This window comes from Leucopleurus acutus (genome assembly GCF_964270905.1).
Source record: "Leucopleurus acutus genome assembly, chromosome: 1".
Lineage (NCBI taxonomy): Eukaryota > Metazoa > Chordata > Mammalia > Artiodactyla > Delphinidae > Leucopleurus > Leucopleurus acutus.
Window position 1 is genome coordinate 85989760 of NC_139142.1, and position 20297 is coordinate 86010056.

The 20297-nt window shown below is 44.3% G+C and overlaps 2 protein-coding genes across 3 annotated transcripts in view; one reads left to right on the forward strand and one right to left on the reverse strand.

Moving 5' to 3' along the window:
• The window catches only part of TUBGCP4 (tubulin gamma complex component 4), a 48309-nt gene extending 39058 nt beyond the window's left edge, over positions 1-9251 (forward strand). The window contains exons 13-19 of one of the 2 annotated variants that reach the window (XM_082835181.1): positions 313-451; positions 3524-3701; positions 4257-4391; positions 5841-5957; positions 6575-6714; positions 7322-7356; positions 7669-7720. In XM_082835181.1, the coding sequence (XP_082691307.1) occupies positions 313-451; positions 3524-3701; positions 4257-4391; positions 5841-5957; positions 6575-6714; positions 7322-7334 (722 nt within the window). In that variant the 3' untranslated portion in view covers positions 7335-7356; positions 7669-7720. Of the gene's footprint in view, positions 1-312; positions 452-3523; positions 3702-4256; positions 4392-5840; positions 5958-6574; positions 6715-7321 lie in introns of both variants that reach the window. The other variant, XM_082835180.1, reaches the window with a different exon arrangement.
• Positions 9251-20297, reverse strand: part of TP53BP1 (tumor protein p53 binding protein 1) — a 66671-nt gene continuing 55624 nt past the window's right edge. Inside the window, exons 22-28 of the mRNA XM_082835912.1 lie at positions 17828-18019; positions 17193-17408; positions 15373-15588; positions 11222-11316; positions 10485-10684; positions 9839-9984; positions 9251-9443 (exon numbers count right to left, since the gene is read on the reverse strand). Of these exons, the coding sequence (XP_082692038.1) occupies positions 9256-9443; positions 9839-9984; positions 10485-10684; positions 11222-11316; positions 15373-15588; positions 17193-17408; positions 17828-18019 (1253 nt within the window). The 3' untranslated portion in view covers positions 9251-9255. The remainder of the gene's footprint in view (positions 9444-9838; positions 9985-10484; positions 10685-11221; positions 11317-15372; positions 15589-17192; positions 17409-17827; positions 18020-20297) is intronic.

Here is a 20297-nt window from a genome sequence, read left to right on the forward strand (position 1 = left end):
ACACAAAAGAAAAGGGAAGTCAAGAGAGGCTAAGAGATGGCCAGGCCATGGTTTTGGCTTGTTTTTGTCATGCTGCTGGAATGGTCTCTGTTTATTTATAGCCACAGTTCTTTAAGACTAAAAAAAGAATCTCTAAAAGACCTCCTAAGAGAACACCTCATGGGAGTTTCCTTGCCTTCTACAAGTCCCCTTTGTATCCCCTTTATGCTTCTGACACTGCAGGTTCGAGTGAGCGCTCATTTCATGAATGTTCCTCACCTTGTTGAAACTCTAGTTCTAGATGAGCAAAGTCATCTTCTCTGTTCTTAACAGATGCTACTCAGGCAAGAGAAGGGCCTTCTCGGGAAACTTCTCCCCGGGAAGCCCCTGCATCCGGCTGGGCAGCCCTAGGTCTTTCCTATAAAGTGCAGTGGCCACTACACATTCTCTTCACACCTGCTGTCCTGGAAAAGTGAGTATTTCTGAGTTTCTCACAGGTAATTATTACCCATCTTACTTCCACGAGAAGAAATTATCAGGAGTAGAATTGGTTGGGAGCAAGATAGCCAGCCAACTGGTTTTGTTTGTTTTCTGGCCACGCCCTGCAGCTTGCAGGATCTTAGTTCCCTGACCAGAGATTGAACCCGGGCCCCCTGCAGTGGAAGCACCAAGTCCTAACCACTGGACTGCCAGGGAAGTCCCCCAGCTGGTTTTTAACAGTCTATAAGTCAGAGGCTGCAAACTCAGATGCCTTCGGGGTCTGGACAGATAACATTAATAAGTGAAGCTGCAGATGTGAGACGGTAGGAGTAGGAGATGCTAGGATGAGTGGGCGGGTCAAACCCTTAAAACCATCAGAGGTTTTTTTTTTTTTTTTTGCGGTACGCAGGCCTCTCACTGTTGTGGCCTCTCCCGTTGCGGAGCACAGGCTCCGGACGCGCAGGCTCAGCGGCCATGGCTCACGGGCCCAGCCGCTCCGCAGCATGCGGTATCTTCCCAGACTGGGGCACGAACCCGTGTCCCCTGTATCAGCAGGCGGACTCTCAACCACTGCACCACCAGGGAAGCCCCATCAGAGCTTTTTTTTTTTAATTGCAAAATATCGAGCAATTTACAGGCTGCCAGTTTCTGGCCTCTCTTCATCCTCTCCATTCCTGTTCATAACCCTCTACTTTTGGGGGGAAGAGAAGCTTAGGGTATGAGAGACTAGACATAAACTGGAAAGATAAAGCTGGTTTAGGGAGAAGACGCAGAGCCCACAGCCCACATAAGTAAGCTGCCTGGACTTTGTCCAAAGAGTCTCCGTAGCTCCCAGTCCACTTTCCTTCTCACTTGAGATGCTCTTAACACGCTTGAAGAAATCAAGCTCAGAAGTATTTTCCTAAACATTTTATTTTGAAAATTTTCAAATATAAACAAAGGTATGGACTATCACGAACACCCATGGATGCATCATCCATCTTCAGTAACTAGCAACATCACGCTGTTTGTTTCATCTCCTCTTTTTTTTTTGGCCAGAGCCTTATAAAGCAAATCCCAGACATGTCATTTTACTCCACCACTGTGCAATTCAAAAAAGCCATCTTTGAGAGTTACCTGGTGGCGCAGTGGTTGAGAATCCACCTGCCAATGCAGGGGACATGGGTTCAAGCCCTGGTCCGGGAAGATCCCACATGCCGCACAGCAACGAAGCCCGTGCGCCACAACTACTGAGCCTGCGCTCTAGAGCCCGCGAGCCACAACTGCTGAGCCTGAGTGCCACAACTACTGAAGCCCGTGCACCTAGAGCCCAAGCTCTGCAACAAGAGAAGCCACCACAATGAGAAGCCCACGCACTGCAACAAAGAGTAGCCCCCGCTCACCGCAGCTAGAGAAAGCCCATGCACAGCAACGAAGACCCAACAAGAAAGACCCAATGCAGCCAAAAATAATTTTTTTTAAAAAAAAGGCATCTTTTTAACATAACTACAGTGCTATTATCACACCCAGTAAAATTAACAATAATTCCTTATTATCTGATATCCAGTCCACATTGAAATTTCCCCCATTATCTAAAAAATGTCTTATGGTTGGGTTTGTTCAAATCAGAATACAAACAAGGTGTACTATTTTCAGTACATTGTTCCATTAGAAATAATTTTTAAAGGCAGATGGAATCAGGTTATCTTATGCAAGCCAGCCTAAGAATAGGTAAATAAGCCCAGTTCCACCAGGAATCAGCTGCTCTTCCCATGCATCTTCTCGGTACAGGGCTCAATATCAGGCAGCTACCTAGAGCTGTGAGGGGAGCCCTTGATTTTTTTTTTTTTAATTGAAGTATAGTTGGTTTACAATGTGTTAGTTTCAGGTGTACTGCAAAGTGATTCATATAGATATATATGATTCTTGTTTTTCAGATTCTTTTCCATTATAGGTTATTATCTTGAATATAGTTCCCTGTGCTATACAGGAGGTCCTTGTTGGTTATCTACTTTATATATAGTCGTGTGTGTCTGTTAATCCCAAACTCCTAACCTATCCCTCCCCACCCCCACTCCCCACAGAGCCCTCAATTTTATCTCCTCTTCTGTGGGCTTCAGGGACAGAGAATCACAGCAACCAAAATCCTTGGTTCCCAACACATTCTTATTTGTCCATGCAGGGCCCTCCTTCCTCCTTCATACACACACACACAAATGCCACAGAACCACTTTTAGAACAATGTCTAGAACACTGGCAGTAATGTCCATCTACCTGTGTGGTCCTTCCCAGCCCTGCCCCCTTGCCTCCCCCAACCCTAAGTGACCACTACCCTAAATTCCATGTTTTATTTTTTTTTATAAATTTTAATTTTTAAAATTTTTGTTTGTTTTATATGCATTTTATTTTTGGTTGTGTTGGGTCCTCGTTGCTGCACGCGGGCTTTCTCTAGTTGCAGCGAGTGGGGGCTACTCTTCGTTGCGATGCACGGGCTTCTGATTGCGGTGGCTTCTCTTGTGGAGCACAGGCTCTAGGTGCACAGGCTTCAGTAGTTGTGGCTTGCGGGTTCTAGAGCACAGGCTCAGTAGTTGCGGTGCATGGGCTTAGTTGCTCCATGGCATGTGGTATCTTCCTGGACCAGGGCTCGAACCCGTGTCCCCTGCATTGGCATGTGGATTCTTAACCACTGCGCCACCAGGGAAGTCCCTTCTATCCTTTTTACACAGTTTTATAACATCTATATATGTTCTCCCAAAGTATATATATTTTTTCTATTTAGTTGTTTTAAGCATTACAAAAAAAGGTATCAGGCTATATGTAATCTTTTTAAATTTCCCTTTTTTATTCAAAATCATATTGCTAGGAGTCATTTTATGTTGTACAGCTGAAGTTCATTCATTTTAATGGCTGTGCAATATTCCATCATATAAATAAACCAGTTTATCTGTTCCCATCTCTAGGCAAACTTATATCCTTCCTGCCTTTTGGGGAGAAATGGGTGGCACAGAGTTCTAGGGTTTGTCACGCAGGTGGGGCTTGAGGGGGGTGAAGTTTTTATCTTGAATAGTCTGGTGTTTCTGTCAAGGTACAATGTTGTTTTCAAGTACTTGCTGAGTGTGCGCCGGGTACAAGCTGAGCTGCAGCACTGCTGGGCCCTACAGATGCAGCGCAAGCACCTCAAGTCCAACCAGACCGACGCAGTCAAGTGGCGCCTAAGAAATCACATGGCCTTCTTGGTGGATAATCTTCAGTACTACCTCCAGGTCTGTGTCGAGGGATGAGTAGAAGGAAGGGGTGTGAAAAAAAAGTCCAGGAGGTTGGCAGGAGTCATTGAAGAGGAATCCTGCATTTGGTGAAAAACTGGAATTTGAGAAAGTTCATGGATTATATCACTAGGCATGTTTCTTGGGGGGCATTTTAGAGGGTAATGGAAATAAGTGGATGAAGGAGAACGAGGAGTTAAGGTCCTTATCAGTAATGCAGTATTTAATTATTGTTGCCCCCTTATTTTATAGTTTGCTGTAGCTTCTGGAATCCCATAGGACTTAACCAAGTCAGTCGGCGGAGGGGATGTGGCATGCGGGGGATGGGGGTGTGGGGGTGAGATCTGCCAAGACATTGGAGGTCGTCAGGAAGTAGGCAGACGACTTCCTACAAGGCGAGGCAACATAAGGGGGTCTTCGTTCAGCTTTAAAGGGGCTTGGATAGGAGGAAGGTGAGTGGGAGCAGAGTTCCTGTTTCATCCTCTCAGGCATCTGATGTTCTTGAGTACTTCAACTACGCAAGGTACTAAAATCATTTGTGCAACTGTCTACCAGGTTGATGTGCTGGAGTCTCAGTTCTCACAGCTGCTTCATCAAATCAATTCTACCCGAGACTTTGAAAGCATCCGATTGGCTCACGACCACTTCCTGAGCAATTTGCTGGCCCAGTCCTTTATCTTGTTGAAACCTGTAAGTAGGGCTGGCTGGTTTCCTCAGACTGCTTCTAGCCTGACTGTTCCCTTAGGCACTTGCCAGGATATGGAACTATCATTAAGCAACTTTCCAATCTCTGTCTTTAAACATTTTTAACAACTTATAAAGCAAAACTAAGAGGGAATACTAAAAAGGAACTTAAATGTCTTTGAATTTCTGAAATACTATATCACAAGATGTGGTAAGCAGCTATAGATAAAAGAGTATATGCTTAACCCTCAGAAGGAAGGATTTAAAGAAATTTTTAAAAACCTTTCTGACACCACAGAAAGACTAATGAAAAGCATGTAGAATTTACTTTCTTAGAAATCTTGTGGATCAGGATCGACCAGTTTGGAAGTTGTTTTCACAGACAACTAGAGCAGTGTCTCCCTCTGTGTGTGTGTGTACATATGTACATACATATATTGTGTATCTCCCTCAGGGAAGTTATTCTCAGCCTTGGACCCACGTGGGAATCATCTGGGAGCTTTAAAGTAATCTAGGACCCAGAGCACTTAAATTAGTAGAACCCAGGCACCAATCTTTGAAAGCTCACAAGCTGATTCCAGTTCAAGGATGAAAAAGCAGGAAGATGAAAATGACCCCTTGTAGATTCTAATAGAACAGTTATGCTTTATCTTTGACGGGAGCTACTTGTTATTCCTCAGTTGTGCCACACTCTTTTGTTCTGGTATTTGGGGCTGCTGTTATTTTTAAGGGAGAGTGAGTTCTGTAGATGCCACTCCAAAGGGTTCTGTGAATTGAAAACAACCAAGAACCATTGTCACAGGTAGACTGTCCTTGTACAGTATAAGTGCATCCTTGGGGAAAGCAGAATATCAGAGCAGGTGATGGTCATTAAATATTTATTGAGTGCTTACTGTATGCAAGGCACTGGGGATACAAAGAGGTATAAGTCATGGCTCTGCCCTTAAGGAGCTCACAATCTAGTTGGAGAAACAGGACTTACATACATCACAGATCAGTAACAACACAGACGGCCTGAACAAACGCCAAGTACACAGTACAGATAATATAGAGGAGAGGGAAGCAAGGGGTCGCTAAAGGCTGTGGTGGGGAAGGGAGCGCGCTGTTAGGAGTAGGACTCAAGCTGGTATTGAGGAGAGTATCCCAGGCACAGGGAACAACACTGAAAGCAAAGCTCAAGGTGGGAGCACACTCGGTGGGTCCCAGAGACAATGACTAGTTTAATGTGGCTCGAGTGGAGGTTTCGTGCAGGGTGACTAAGAATGACAGTGTCTTTGCCTGGAAGGGAAGAGTGTTTTACACATGTTGCATTTTGAGGGGCTGGCAGGACTTGCATTGTCTCTACTGAGGTCAGATGTAGAGAATGGGAATAGGTTGGCTCTTATTTTCCCAAATCTTTAATTTCACAGGTGTATCTTCCTTTTTCTCCTAATGTCAACTGTGTTTCCTGGCTAGGTGTTTCACTGCCTGAATGAAATCTTAGATCTCTGCCACAGCTTTTGCTCGCTGGTCAGTCAGAATCTGGGCCCACTGGATGAACGTGGGGCCGCCCAGCTGAGCATCCTGGTGAAGGTAAGTCAGCCTGGCCACTGAAAGTAAGCAGCCCTGTCCAAAGGACAGAGGTGGCTTTGTGGATGGGAAATCGTGATCTTTTCCTCTGAGTCAGTTAAAACATTTCCCCAATACATACACACAGAAATAATAAGATAAAAAATGTCGGTATCAGTTTTTAAAGCAGATAATTATGTGCTGCCTGAGCGTTCAAATATAGTTCAGCCCTGAATAGTTTATTCAGCCCACCAGATATGCACTGGCTTTGTTCTTACTTTCTAACATCCAACCTCCTTACTTCCTTGAACTAACCCTCTGTTTCACTGAGATTATAATTATCTGCCTGTAACAGAAACACAGGCTCTCCCCAACCCCAGTACACAGCAGAATATATTAATTTGAAGCTGGCTGCTAAATTCCTACTGAGTATGAGAGTACTTTCATAGGAAGTCATGCATTCTATGGACTCGGTATGAAGAAGTCATTTTAGGAGCTAACAGAAATGGGAATGGGGAAGGCCAGTTGGTACTATGGAATTTTCAGCAAGACTTTTCCAAGGAATCTCCCCTGCTCCTTCACTCCACATGGATAGCTGGTAAGTCTAAGAGGAATGACAGCTTGAGTCCTTCTCTCTGCAGGGTTTTAGCCGCCAGTCTTCACTCCTATTCAAGATTCTCTCCAGTGTTCGCAATCATCAGATCAACTCGGATTTGGCTCAACTACTGTTACGACTAGATTATAACAAATATTACACCCAGGCTGGTGGCACCCTGGGCAGGTAGGAACAACTGCCTTTGGGGCACTCAGTGGACTGTGTGTGTGTGGCTTTGTAACAAGTTGTAGAATTCCAGAGCTGGAAGGAGACTTTAGCCATCATCTAGTCCAAATACCCTCCTTTTATAAACAAGCAAAGTAAGGCTCAGCGAGAGAAAGGGCTGTGTCTGATCATCAGTGAAGATTATTTTGCAGTCAAAGTCATCAGAGTAAAGAACCAACACTCCTGGCGCTGAGGCAGGGCGTCAGTCCCTAGCGTGACGCGAACCGGCTGTGCAGCCTTAGCATCCCCCACCCCAGCCTCCCTGCCCCCCAGCTTTTTGCCTCTGAAAGGAGGGGACTGCTCCTTCTAACTCCAAACTTTTTAAAAATCTAATAGTGAGACTCAGTGGTAGGTGTCTTCTCTCAGAGGTCTGTCCCATTCAAAAAAGCAATTTATTATTCTGCTTTCTCTCTCTGAAATGTCAAGCAGATTTCTCCTAAGTGATTTTATTAGCAAAAAATTTTAAGATGAGATTATCTAGATCACAGGTTGCCCTGATTCATATTTCTTTGAAGAAAATCTTGGGAAAGCATGATATTTTGATGCAACTCTTTTTTTTCTTTTGCAGTTTCGGGATGTGAGAATTTCTGGTCCACAAACTAAGTAAGTCAATCCCCTGCGTTGTAACAGAAGATTCAAAACAAACATCCCATTCTCTGGCCAGACACTGTATGTCTGCAGCTACTGGAAAAGCTCTACCTTTTCTCCTAGAAGCAGTTATTGAACATCCATGGATACAAATCCTCCCCCCTCCTTCCCATGTGGAAGGGGCACCTGCCCCACCTTAGGGGAGTTCTTAACCCATCCACCAAGGAGGACTTGTGGCGTCAGCCCTCCCTCTGCTGACCATGCAGGATCTGTTACATTGAGAACATTTGTCGGATATGTTCATTTACTGAGCACCTATATGCCTAGGTACTGTTCAAACTGGGAGAGACACAGCAGTAAGCTATACAGATCAGAACGTTAAATGGCTCATGTGAAAAAGGAATTACATTTATTAATAAGTCAAATTCTGGCTGTTACCACTGAGCAAGAAAGGCACCAGGTAAGACAGGCTTCCCCACACCCCACAGACCTCCTTTCCTCTTTCAGAAATTAAAACTGAGCATCTCCTATCCTTAAGGATCTTCAAAACTGTGAATCTGAAGAATTTTACCAGTAACTTCCAATTATTTCAGATTGGTAAGAGGGTAATAATTCTAGCTATTGACAATGTATTCAAAGTATTTTTTAACAAAGAAAAAAGGTCCTTAAGAAAAAAAATTGTAGATTTCAAATAGTGAAAGATGCAGGTCTAATTATCCCACTTAGAAGGACCACAGGAGTAATCTGGCTCAACCATCACTGATAACAATCTTCATATCAGTGTGAACCGAAATATTCATTGAATAACCCCCTCCAAACTGAAAAAGAATGCAGCATTCTGGCCTCAGTGTGTAGCCACTCAATCTGGTCCTCATCTCTACATCTTCCACCACATACTACACACCCTTATTCCCTGTAATTGCCAGCTAAAGATGACCCCTTCCACTGCTTCCTCTGGAGCAGAGGTTAGCAAACTATGGCCAGCCACCTGTTTCTGTAAAATAAAGTTTTATTGGGACACAGTCACACTCATTTGCTTACCTATTGTCTACAGTTGCTTTCATGCTGTCGTAGCAAAGATAAGTAGTTGTGGCACACCAAATGGCCAAAAAAGCCTAAAATATTTACTGTCTATCTGGAAGAAAAAAAAGATATTTAAGCCCACTTTAGAGAATGAGAGGACATCAACAGGGATGATGCTAGGAGTACAGAAGGAACAGCTTCCAGCAACTGTAACAGTAACCGTAATAAAATTTTGGACCTCTGGCTAGAGCTTCTAACAAACATTTCCAAGTGTTATCACTGTTTCTCATGTTTATATCCTTGCAGCAAGTCGTCGTTTATAGTCACCACCCATTCACAACAATTGGTCCTTTACCCTTTTGGCTGAGAGTACAGTACCCACAGGTCAGCTGTTAGTAAGCTCAACTCTAAAGAGAGATTTTTTTTTTCATTGACAGAAAACTAAGAGCTGTGCCCAATTCCACTCAACTTCTGCCACAACTATAACTCTGGGCCTATTGTAAAATCAGGTTTTTGAGAGTGCTGAATTTTAGACAGCCCAGGTTAATCTTTTGACAGACAATGATACCACAGAAAACTTTAAAAAAAATTCACTCCTTGTTATTTTCCTTGGCTAGCTGTCCTTCTACAGTGAAAAAGCCCATTGAAAACTGCAGAGAAGGTACTATGTTTGTCTTGCTATTTGTTGAGATTAAGCTCAAAGAAATGGATGAAGAAATCCCAGTTACTACAACCAGAGATTCAACATTTATTTTATCATAAAAGTCCAGCAAATAAAAGTATATACAAGATCCATGCAAGGAATCCGGTTACACACAAGACACATTTAAAACCTGGTTAAAACACAGTCTCCACAACACCAGGGAATAAAACCGGTAAGACCTAGTATCCTTAGTGAGAAACATAATCGTGTTTATATTTTGGATGCTGCTTGAATCCAATTCTCTGCCCAACAATGAGGCACTGGATCACCCACTCTTGTGACACCACAGGCAGCTGCAATGCTTCAGCACACTTCAGCACCGAGGCTGGGCACGAGGGGTCCGTCACCACCACATCAAATACCCCTAAAGCAATATCTGCAGGAAGCAGGGGAAGGTGAGTGAGGAAAGGAGACTCAATTTAGTTCTCCAGTTAAAAGACAGATGAGCCTTCTCACCAGTATATCCCGCTCTGCCCAAACTAAAGCCCTTCATGTCAAACACAGTGCCAGTGATCACAACCAAAAGTGAAAAGTCACAATCACTATGTGCTGGCCTTGAGTTTAGCAGGTATACCGGTGGACACCAGGAGAAGCATAAACAGCCCGGTGCGTCACTCATGTTGGCTCACCTCTTGAAGGTGGTACTTTTCTTCTCTTAGAAACACGGGTAAGGTCAGCCTATCAAGACTGAGACTTAGACCACAAGGCCTAAGTGCTACGGGTCATGGACATCCTTGGAGCAATAACAACACACACAAACTTTTCAGGTACCTTTGTTATGGGCACTTGAATGGTGCTGCTTCACAGAGGCTGCCCCCCCAGTCATGAGGATCTCAGACCAGAGCTCCAGGAAGTTCTGCTGTTGGTCTGATACCAAGAGTACCTTCAGATTCTGGAAAGGGTTTTCACGGGGTTGCCTACGAAGGAGTCAGAGAAACAGCACAACAGATAATATCCAATGACAGCCTTTCTGCAAAGGGACGCAGGTACAGCTGACTGCTTTCAATAGCCCTGCGTTAGGGTATCACCCCCCGCCCCTTCCCTCTTTCTCTGAATGATGCGTATTTTCTGGGATCCTGACCTTCTCATCTACCCCTTCTGATTTCCATGTTTATCCTGAGGCCAAGTTTAAGCCAAATCATGCTCCTGAGCCTGTATTTTTAAACGTGTTGCTTAAAACAAGTTGAGAATATTGAATCTACATGAAAATCTCACACATTTTCAAAAGGTCCCTAACCAATATACTCTAGGATAATAAACTAGATGAACTGCTAAAATAATCTCAAACCCACTGAAATTCTGTAATTTATCCTATGATCATTCTAGTTTCTAGAAATATTTACTCTCCTAGATTCTCCCCCTCTGGAAGCTTGCTGTCTTCCTGTCTGCCGTTCTAGATGGGCTCTCAGCTACTCACCAATCCAGAATTTTTTGCTCCTCGAGGCTGTACCCAGCTGGCAGCAGATAATTGCGGTAATTCTGGAGCTGGTTGGCATGGCAACTATCATGGACCCAGACATGAGACACACAAGGAATCCCACTGGCAAGGCACAGGAAGTACTTCCGGGTTCGACAATGCTGATCCGCAATTAGGAGACACTGGTAGGCTGTATTACACTGGAAGGAAAGGAACGGCACCCATGGGTCTAGTGACTTCTAGGGAAAGCCCCTGAATAGTAGCCTTAATGAGTCATAGGGAACAAATCTGAACACTTCCATTATACTATCCAAAATGTGACTGAGTCTGTCCTTCTGCTCAAGGCCTGTTCTCTCACTAAAAAGCCCAAGTAGCTTCCCTAGATAATCCCTCTGCCTCACCTGCAGCTTTCTGGGGGCTTAAATCCTCAAGGGACAACCAAACCCCAAGTATTTAGCCAACACTGTAACAGGGATTACTAGTAAACACCAATTTTAATCTGCTTTTGTCCCAGCAACAGAACCACAGCTATTAAGTAACCCAAGGTTCTAACTTCTCTTCCTTGTACACAGTAAAAATTCTGTTTCATGCGACAATGTTTTGGCAGTTTCCCAGTTCCTGAAATCTCTAGCAACTGTATCCATCATCCCCGGCCCCTATCAGCCTTCTTCTCGGTACAGCAAGTGGACTCTTCTCATCACTGCCCCTTTGGGAATCTACAAAAAGAAACTCCTCACCTGGGCTTCATTGAAGTCTTCGAGAATATAGCCAGCTCCTGCTCGAAGCTGGGATTCTGTGTATTGCTTGTTGAAAGGAGGAATTTCTAAAAATTCTATTAAAGAGACATAACCAAGATAATAGTTACTACCAGATGTTTTTTTATTTGCTACTTTATGCCTGCTTCTTACTGCCCCCTTTTCTACTCCCCAGCTATCTCCACAGCACTGTATCCCAAAGATGCAGGTGAAGGCTTCCCCATGGGTCAGAAAGAGATCTGTCTTGAGGCCTATAAAATGCTGCCAAAAGAAGGGAAAGAGCAGGAGGGGTGGGGGAAGATGAGAAATGGAGGCAGGTCCTACACCTGAAAACATCAAAAGTTTCTATACTAAGAATGAGTCATGGGACTGTGCACAGGGATGGACACGCACCCACTTCCCACAGTGCTGTACTCCAACTTGAGTAACCCTTACCATCAGGAAGTTCCTCCTTATGTCTACCCTAAATCTCTCCTTCTGCAAACTAACCCTATTTCCTCTAATTCTGCCTTCTCTGGAGATGAAGAATGACTGATTAGCACTTTTTATAATAAAGCCTTCAAATTTGCCCTTCATCAGCATTTTACCCCCTTATACACTAAATCTTTGATAAACCAAAATGCTCAAAGAAAACAGTGTTTCTAAAATTTAACTAATTAAAGTGAAGTTTCGCCAGAAAATCCTGATTCAACCTTTTATTGAAAACTATCTCCCTTTGATGGTCTTGAAGTACCTCAGGACACTGAACATCAATGACTGCTCTATAGTCTTTTTTTTTTTTTTGCGGTATGCGGGCCTCTCACTGTTGTGGCCTCTCCCGTTGCGGAGCACAGGCTCCGGACACGCAGGCTCAGCGGCCATGGCTCACAGGCCCAGCCGCTCCGTGGCATGTGGGATCTTCCCGGACCGGGGCACGAATCCATGTCCCCTGCATCGGCAGGCGGACTCTCAACCACTGCGCCACCAGAGAAGCCCTGCTCTATAGTCTTGAGGGTGAAGTAGAAGTAGAAGTTATGAGACATGAGGCTGAAGCTATAATGACCCTAGGCAATTAGAAATTGCTTCTTTTGACCAATATCTAATTTGAGCTTGTTTTCTCGTCATCTGCTCCTCTTATATAAATAACACATTAAAAATATATTTTATTTAATTAGGAAATTGTAGAAATTAAGCTCTATTGAACTTATCACCAATAAAAAACCCAACCAAATGTATAAAAGTTCAGTGCCAAGACCACTCCCTTCCCCCTCATACCCGTAGTAAAACCTGCTGGAGCAGACCCCCTGAGGAGGCTGCCCAGCCCCCTGCTCTCTGGTGCCCTCCCTGCTGCTGGGGCTGCTCAGGCAGTGTTGATGCCCCAAACTCAGGCCTCTGTTTAGGTCTGACTGGCCAGCCTATTCACTTTTATTGCTCTTTTCTTGAAAATGAAAACTCAAAATGAAACTGGAAACTCTAAAGGGTTATAAGAAACTCAGAATACAGCAAGACTATTTCTGTTTTGCCGTGGCATCCTCGACCCATATCAATATATCATGCCACAATTTTCAGTACCAGCACTCTGCTGCTGAGTCACTGCCAAGGCCCCGCACAGCTCTTTATTTGTCTCAAGACTTCTATTTTATGTCTAACTTAATCCAGGACCGTTTCTAGTCCCAACCTGTTTAGATTTTAATCCCCATCTATATTTCCTGCATTTGTGTAATCAAATATTACCCTGTCTAGGCAGTCCCTTTCTCTAATTTTTCTCAGTTAGTTTGGATTTAATTTTCTTTACTTTTGACTTCATGAATGGCCCTGCCAACCAGAGGCTAAAATGAACAGGTTTTTAATTCCATCATCTAAATCAAGGATGAAGGTACTAAAACCTAACTCTGGAGTCCATCCCTGTGGCTGATGGGTCCCTGATGGTGTGCCACCTAACGAGACTAGGTGCCATATTCTTAACTCGTTACTAAGTATGTCTCACAAGACTGATTCAAATATTTTACTGAGCTCCCGATATAAATAAAAGAGATTCCCATTTATCTGGAAGATATACCACATAGTTTCTTAAAAACTGTAATTCTGTGGAGGACCATTCTAATACAAACGTCTCGGGCTTTTTGAGACAGACGAACCTTTAAACATTCTCATATACCAAAAATATCAAAGGATTTTGGTACTGTTGGGGCAATGTCTAAGGATGAAGGAGCAACATAAAGCAGACATATTCACCATAACCACACTTTCTATAAGAAACATGGAGATTCCTCTAAAAAACTGTCCAAATTCCTCCTCATTTAGACAAAACCTACCTCCCCTCACACATGGTTACAAGAATGGGATTAAAAACATGTGATATATCTGCCAAGGGGAATGGAGGGAATTCTCAGGTTTATTAAATCTCACACAGGCTCACAGATTTTGAAGGAATTTGACAGTTTGCATCTCATACCAAAGCCAGCTTTCTTAGGCATGCTGTACTAATCAACAAATAAAACATCTATAGAGCTGCTTTGTGAAGTCCTGGTCTAGGAAAGGGCTAGGAGTGTGCTGAAGAATAAAGACTAGAGTCCATCAATATTGTGAAAGCAAAACCAGACCACGAACACTGTTTTGATACCATGACACCTCTTCACAGAAACCTCAAGGGACTCCCAATCCCTTATGATCAAAGTCAAACTACATTCTTGGCTAGGAAACTCCTCACACACCTCATTTCCCACTGTACCTATCTGAATTGTCTGACAAACCAGGCCTGATCCACACTTAATCTTGAAACCCCCCCACTCTACACCTGCTCCCACACCCTAAAGCCTCAATACTCACGACTGTTTGTGCACCTTCCAGATAGTATAAACCTCAATTGCAACTCCCTGACCACCCTTCCCACGTCCCTGAACAGATCTCCACATAGCTGTAGCTGGTGAGATATAGCTTTGGTTAATTAAGAAAATCAGGGGCTTCCCTGGTGGTGCAGTGGTTAAGAATCCGCCTGCCAATGCAGGGGACACGGGTTTGAGCCCTGGTCCGGGAAGATTCCCACATGCCGCGGAGCAACTGAGCCCGTGTGCCACCACTATTGAGCCTGCACTCTAGAGCCCGCGAGCCACAAATACTGAGCCCGTGCGCCTAGAGCCCGTGCTCCACAACAAGAGAAGCCACCACAATGAGAAGCCCGTGCACCGCAAAGAGTGGCCCCCTCTCCCCAACTTGAGAAAAGCCCACGTGCAGCAATGAAGACCCAACACAGCCAAAAGTAAAATAAATAATAAAATAAATAAATTTAAAAGAAAATCATCCACATACCTGAAGCGCCAACCATCACAGATCTGCAGTTGGTGCTATTTTCTGATAACGATGTTCCCTGATTCGATTCCCTCTTGCAAGACTCAGCATTAGTCAGAACTCTAACTTGTAGAACATCATTCCATTTGGACTGTTAGTCTTTGCAGACACATTTGGGTACTGCACTGCTGTCAGTCACTTATATTACAATGTATATTTGTACCTGCCCAGTTTTCTCTCCTAGATCACACACTCTTTAGACATGTCAAATAATTTCTACCTCTCCCCATTGCAAGTCTACTCAAACCCTGAGTAACAGACAACATAGAAATGTGTAGGTTTAGTTTAAGGTTGAAACACAAGAGTTGAAAAGGCCTAGAGGCTCTTTCTCTGAAATCACCCTGGGACACTGGGTACCTCACATTCCCAGTCTTACACACAGACCTCAAGAGAATAAACTTCACTCTAGCCCCTAGAACACAAATGGGAAGGATGGCAGGGCATTCAGAAACCTGACTGACATGGATGATTTGATTGTAGTAGGTAAAGTGAACGTTGGGTTCTAAGTCCCAAGTCTACCATTATCGTGGATAAAAAGCAATTATTTGACCTCTCCAAGCTTGTTTCCGCGTCTATAAAATGTAACATCTATCTCCCGTCTGCCTCACAGGATTGTTTTGAGGAACTGATCACTAAAAGGAATCCTGTGAGAATAGTCTATAAACCAAGAAGCAGGGTTAAATTAATTTTCCCTGACCGTGATTCCAGTTGCCACTTGCTCTTCCTCCTCTACAGATGGTTCATAAAGTGAATGGAAAGGAAGGAAGTACACATGTTAGAGCCCTCAGGGCTTCTTAGGGTCTTACCCTCCTCTTCCTCACTGCTTCCTGTAGGACCATCTGGCAATTTGGAGCGGCTAGCCAACTTGTCAGTTGTTGTGGCCATGGTGAGGAGAAAGGCATAGCCCAGAAACAAGGTCTTGTTGAGGGGCAGAGGCCCTCTCTGCTCTTCCAGGGCAGAGGGTTCACCCATGTTGTCTCCACTCTCACAGGGGCTCACAAACTCTCCTGCCCCCACTGCACCTGGGAAGGACAGAGGCACAGGGTACAGACCATTCCTGGGCACGATGGGATGTGCAGGCAGTGTCCTGATGAACTTTTTTGAGCTATAAACCAAAGACCAATCCTATGGCCAACAACCTAGGAACAAGTTTGCAGTGCACAGAAGTTCTATGTATTTAAGTTTTACAGTCATGACAATGTATACATTATTTTCATAAGTGAAAATCAACTAGTATTGTTTTTATACAGCCAAACCAAATACTTCTGAGGTCATCTGCAGAAAAGGTGATTCTAATACAAAGATAAAGTAAAAGTGAAAAATGTTTGGAAATCTTCAGCCCACTTCCTCTGCCCAGTGCCCTGATTTCCCCAGGATATGTGATATCTTGAAGCAGCCTTTGAAAAAGTGGGTTCACCAAGAAATGTCCCCAGCAGATACTCCCACCCAATCCCTGACCCTCACCAGAACAGTGCACAGAACTTTGTAATAAAGTGTTTTTACGTGTTGACGGAACAATATGAAAACAGCCTGCTTCAACTGCCCCAGTTTTCAACACCTGGGAGTAGGTAAGTGAATCAGCCAGTCCAGAACACCCATGCTCGGAGTGCCCCAATAAATCCTCGAGAAGAAAACAAATACCTGACTTGGAGAAGCTGAATCGTAGGCTCATTAGGAGGCTAAGATGACAGACAGGTCATGCCTCCCTAAAATAAAACCAGCAGCAAGAGAACAGTCTGATGTAGCATGTATAAGCCTGGGCTTCAAAATCAGACTGCCTGAGTCTGAATTCTGGATTACTGTGTCACCTTGGGAAAGTTAGCCAACTTTTCTGTGCCTCAGATTCTTCAACTATAAAGTGAATTCTAGCACCTATACCTCATAGGGATTATATGAGGTAGTATGTATGACGCACTTAATTCCATGCCTCACATACCCTGAAACACAGCAGAGGTGTTAGATAGATATGGAGATGACACAACTCAAATACACAGGAAACAAAAGCAGCTCTGGTGCCAGGACGATGTAACAACCAATGAACTTCCTCAGTTTGCGAGACTCAGAAAGCGCCCCTGGGGCAGACTCTGAGGACTTTACCTCTGTGTCTCCAGAAGCCACAGTGGCTGGGCCTGGGTCACAGCAGAGACCCAGTAAACAATAAATGGATTGAACTCCTCTATTAATATGACTTGAGGGACTAGAAAGGGGTTATTTGGGGGTAGGTAGGGAGAGGGGAGATACAAGCCAAGGTACTGGCTTTCAATAGGACATCCGGGAAAGCCAAAGGGCCCTGAGCACAAGGGAGAGGGGAGCAGAGCTTCTGGACGGAAATGGTGCCAGGAAAAGGAAGAGGTCTAAGAAAAATTTCACCTATTTTGAATCTGCTCAAATGCATTACATTTCCTCTCTCTCCTAGAACCAACACAGGGGTCAGCGGATGTTGCCAATCAAGACCCGGCTTCCTATCTACCCAACTGGACTCTGCTGGGAGATGGAGGTTTGTGCAGGACTCCAGCTTTGTAACTGGGACGGAGGAGCCATTGCATGTATCAGGCTCCGTCTCTCCAGCAGCTGACCCTGCATTTGCTGTGGTCTGAGGGAGAATGAGGCAAAAGGGAGCACTCACCAGGTTTCACAGTGGCAGATTTCCGGCCTCGCTTGGCAGGGGACCGTTCCTCCTCAGAAGTGGTAAGTTTTCTTTTGCCTGAGGGAACTCCGGTGGAGGCACGAGGGCTTTCTGTGATCTTTCGGGTAGGGGTTGTACTGCTGCTGCTGGAGGCAGTGGGGGTGGCAGGGGAGCTGATGTTACTTCGCCGCTTCCGTTTCCCTTCCACCAAATTGTCTATGGGAGGATAAGCCGCAGGTGAGTCAACTCCCATGGTCTGAGGCCCTGAACGCCAAGAAGCTGGGCACAGCCTGATTCAGAGACCGCCACACCCTTTCCCCCACCTCCCATGGGGGCAGGAAGCCTCTTTTAAGGCCACCATATTTTCTGTTTCAGTCTCTGCCATGACTAAAATGTGCTGGGTCCCTTATAGAACTGGGGAGGCCAAAAAAAATCTGAGGACTTACTATTTGGTCTTGGCGAGAAAACAGAGCTATGAAGTGGCTCCAAAAAAACTGGCTCATTACCATCTCATAAACGACCAAGGAATGATAAGATTCAGGGAAGCATTACTGATTGCTCTAAAAACCACTCCTCCTACCACAAGCAGGCCAGGGTCCAGAGGCAGTTAGCTGTTCAGGAAGCAGAGGTCTTACCTAAGCTGATATCTGCTGCCTTGGTGAGGGGCGTCACTGCCTCATATGGGCCTAGGCCGTACTGCTCTCTCAGTCTGTTTCCTTGCTCCAAGGACAAGATGACAGCCATTCGCTTATACCACTTCCTTTGGCCTTCTTTTTCAATGCTGTAGTACAGCTCTCCAGACTCCTTCCTATGCCCTTTCACCACTCCTGGGTAGGAAAAACAAAAAACCGGCTTGCTGTTTAGGCTGTTCAGCATCCACTCAGAGCAGGCCTGAGTCAGGGAATTAGAGGAGGTACAACAGAGGACTGCAGTTAGGGCTGAACAGAACCCTGGCTGTCAATCCCAGACACCACACCACTTAGGGTACATGTAGACACCACCCAGGGACTGGACCGTGAAGCTTCTCAGCAGAAGGAGCCCTTTAGTTATAAAATAAAGCTTCCTAAAGCCAGCCTTTGTGGGTTGTTAGCGGTTCAAATGGTTCTTGAAGTGAAACGGCATGTGGTTTGTTAAACAGTCCCATTACAACTTTACTAAACCTTTCCTTCTTGGTTTCTTTGGAGGCTGGGTGATAATTCTTGAGTTAAGTTGTAGATGAAAGATGACATCATTCAAAGAGAGAAAGCATGTGTCTGTGTAGCAAAATCAAAATAGAGATATAGACCAGAGAAAGGAAAAAAATAAATCCTGCCTCTCCTCCCTAATCTTCCCTCCTTATTATCTACTTTTCTGCTCTTGTTCTGATTCAGAACCTCAAGATAAGGCCTTTAGATTAGAAGGAACACGATGTGGGGTATAAAAGGAAACTGGGCTAGAATTCAGGAGACCTGAGCCTAGGCCTAATTCTGCTACCACCAAGCTGTGTGATCTTGGGCAAGACCCATTTCCAATCCTATAAAAAAGATACATATATAAATATAAACATAAATGCAACACACATATGATATAAAAACAGGGCACTAATGTGAATACTTTTTCATTCCTATGAACAGAAGGGTTCCTTTGTTCTCTCCCATTAGCCTGTGCTTAAATGAAGGGCTAAAGAAACCCAGAGCATGCACCAAGGGGGAAAAAACGATAGAGGAGAAAGCAGGCCTTGGTTCTCTCCCTCACCCATGCCACAGAATCACTCTCTTTCCCCTTTGCTTGTTCATCTCCTGGCTTAAGTCTCTAAATCAAAAAGACCCCTCAAGAGCACAAAGAAGCCCAAGGCCAACAATACACTTCACACTAATGACGAGCTACTAGAACTAGAAGCTGTCTAGTGTTAACATTAGCAGACAGCCTCAATAAATGGGACACAGAATCCCCTCCCCTGTATGCCATAATTCACTCAGGATAGAGAACTGCCTCTCTCTTAAGAGGGCCTAATGTGGACCTCCAAGAGAGGCTTTACACCAGAAAGAGGAACAAATGCATTTGATACAAACTATGTTAGGTCACAGGTCATAAAAGATCTCAATCCATGTGCTACTAACTGATGCTACATGGAGCTAAGTGTTATCCAGAACTAGAAGGTGAAGTGGCCCATATAACAATGAAATAAAGGGGCAAAGAGCAACTACTCAGGAGTCCAGATCACGAGAAAGTCTGAAGAGACTTCAATAGAGGCATTTTTGCCCATTATATACCAATCCTTGTTCCAAAAAATCCCCCAGAAAAAGGATGTTTTTAAATGACAAACTCAATGCAAACATGTATTCCCAAATTACTTCACAGAAAAGAGGCAATATATTCAAAGAATGGGCACATGAAACAGTCATAACAGACAGAAATCTGTCACCATCACCGGTACAGGGAACTGTACCGGTTTTAAAAAAAAAAAAAAAAAAGGCACCATTTTTCCAAACCAGAGAGTAAGTGGTGGGTGTGCAGACATACAAACACAGCACTAACAACCTCCTCCTAAGCAAAAATATCTCAATATATTTGCCACATTCAGCTACCTAAGGTTCCCATCAAGAAAGGCAGTAACTTTACAAGTCAGTGGTGAAAGAATAGAAAATGGAAAGGGAAAAACACTAACTTTACAATGGAGAAACTTGGCAACCACCACCACCAATGATGAAGGTTAATATCAGCAGAGATGCCCTTTGGATGTCACATACTGCCCTCCCACATACAATGTGTTGAGAAAGACACTTCACTTCTGCAGCATTCCTTTCAAAAACCCATAACGCCAATCTAGAGAAAACATGAGACAAACCCAAACTGAAGGACATTCAAAAAACACCTGACCAGTACTCCTCAAAACCGTCAAGGTCATGAAAAACAAGAAAAGATTCAGAAATTGTTACAGATCAGAGAACAAAAGACACATGAGGGGGCTCCTCTGGTGGCACAGTGGCTAAGAATCCACCTGCCAATGCAGGGTTCACGGGTTCCAGCCCTGGTCCGGGAAGATCCCACATGCTGTGGAGCAACTAAACCCATGTGCCACAACTACTGAGCCTGTGTTCTAGAGCCTGCAAGCCACAACTACTG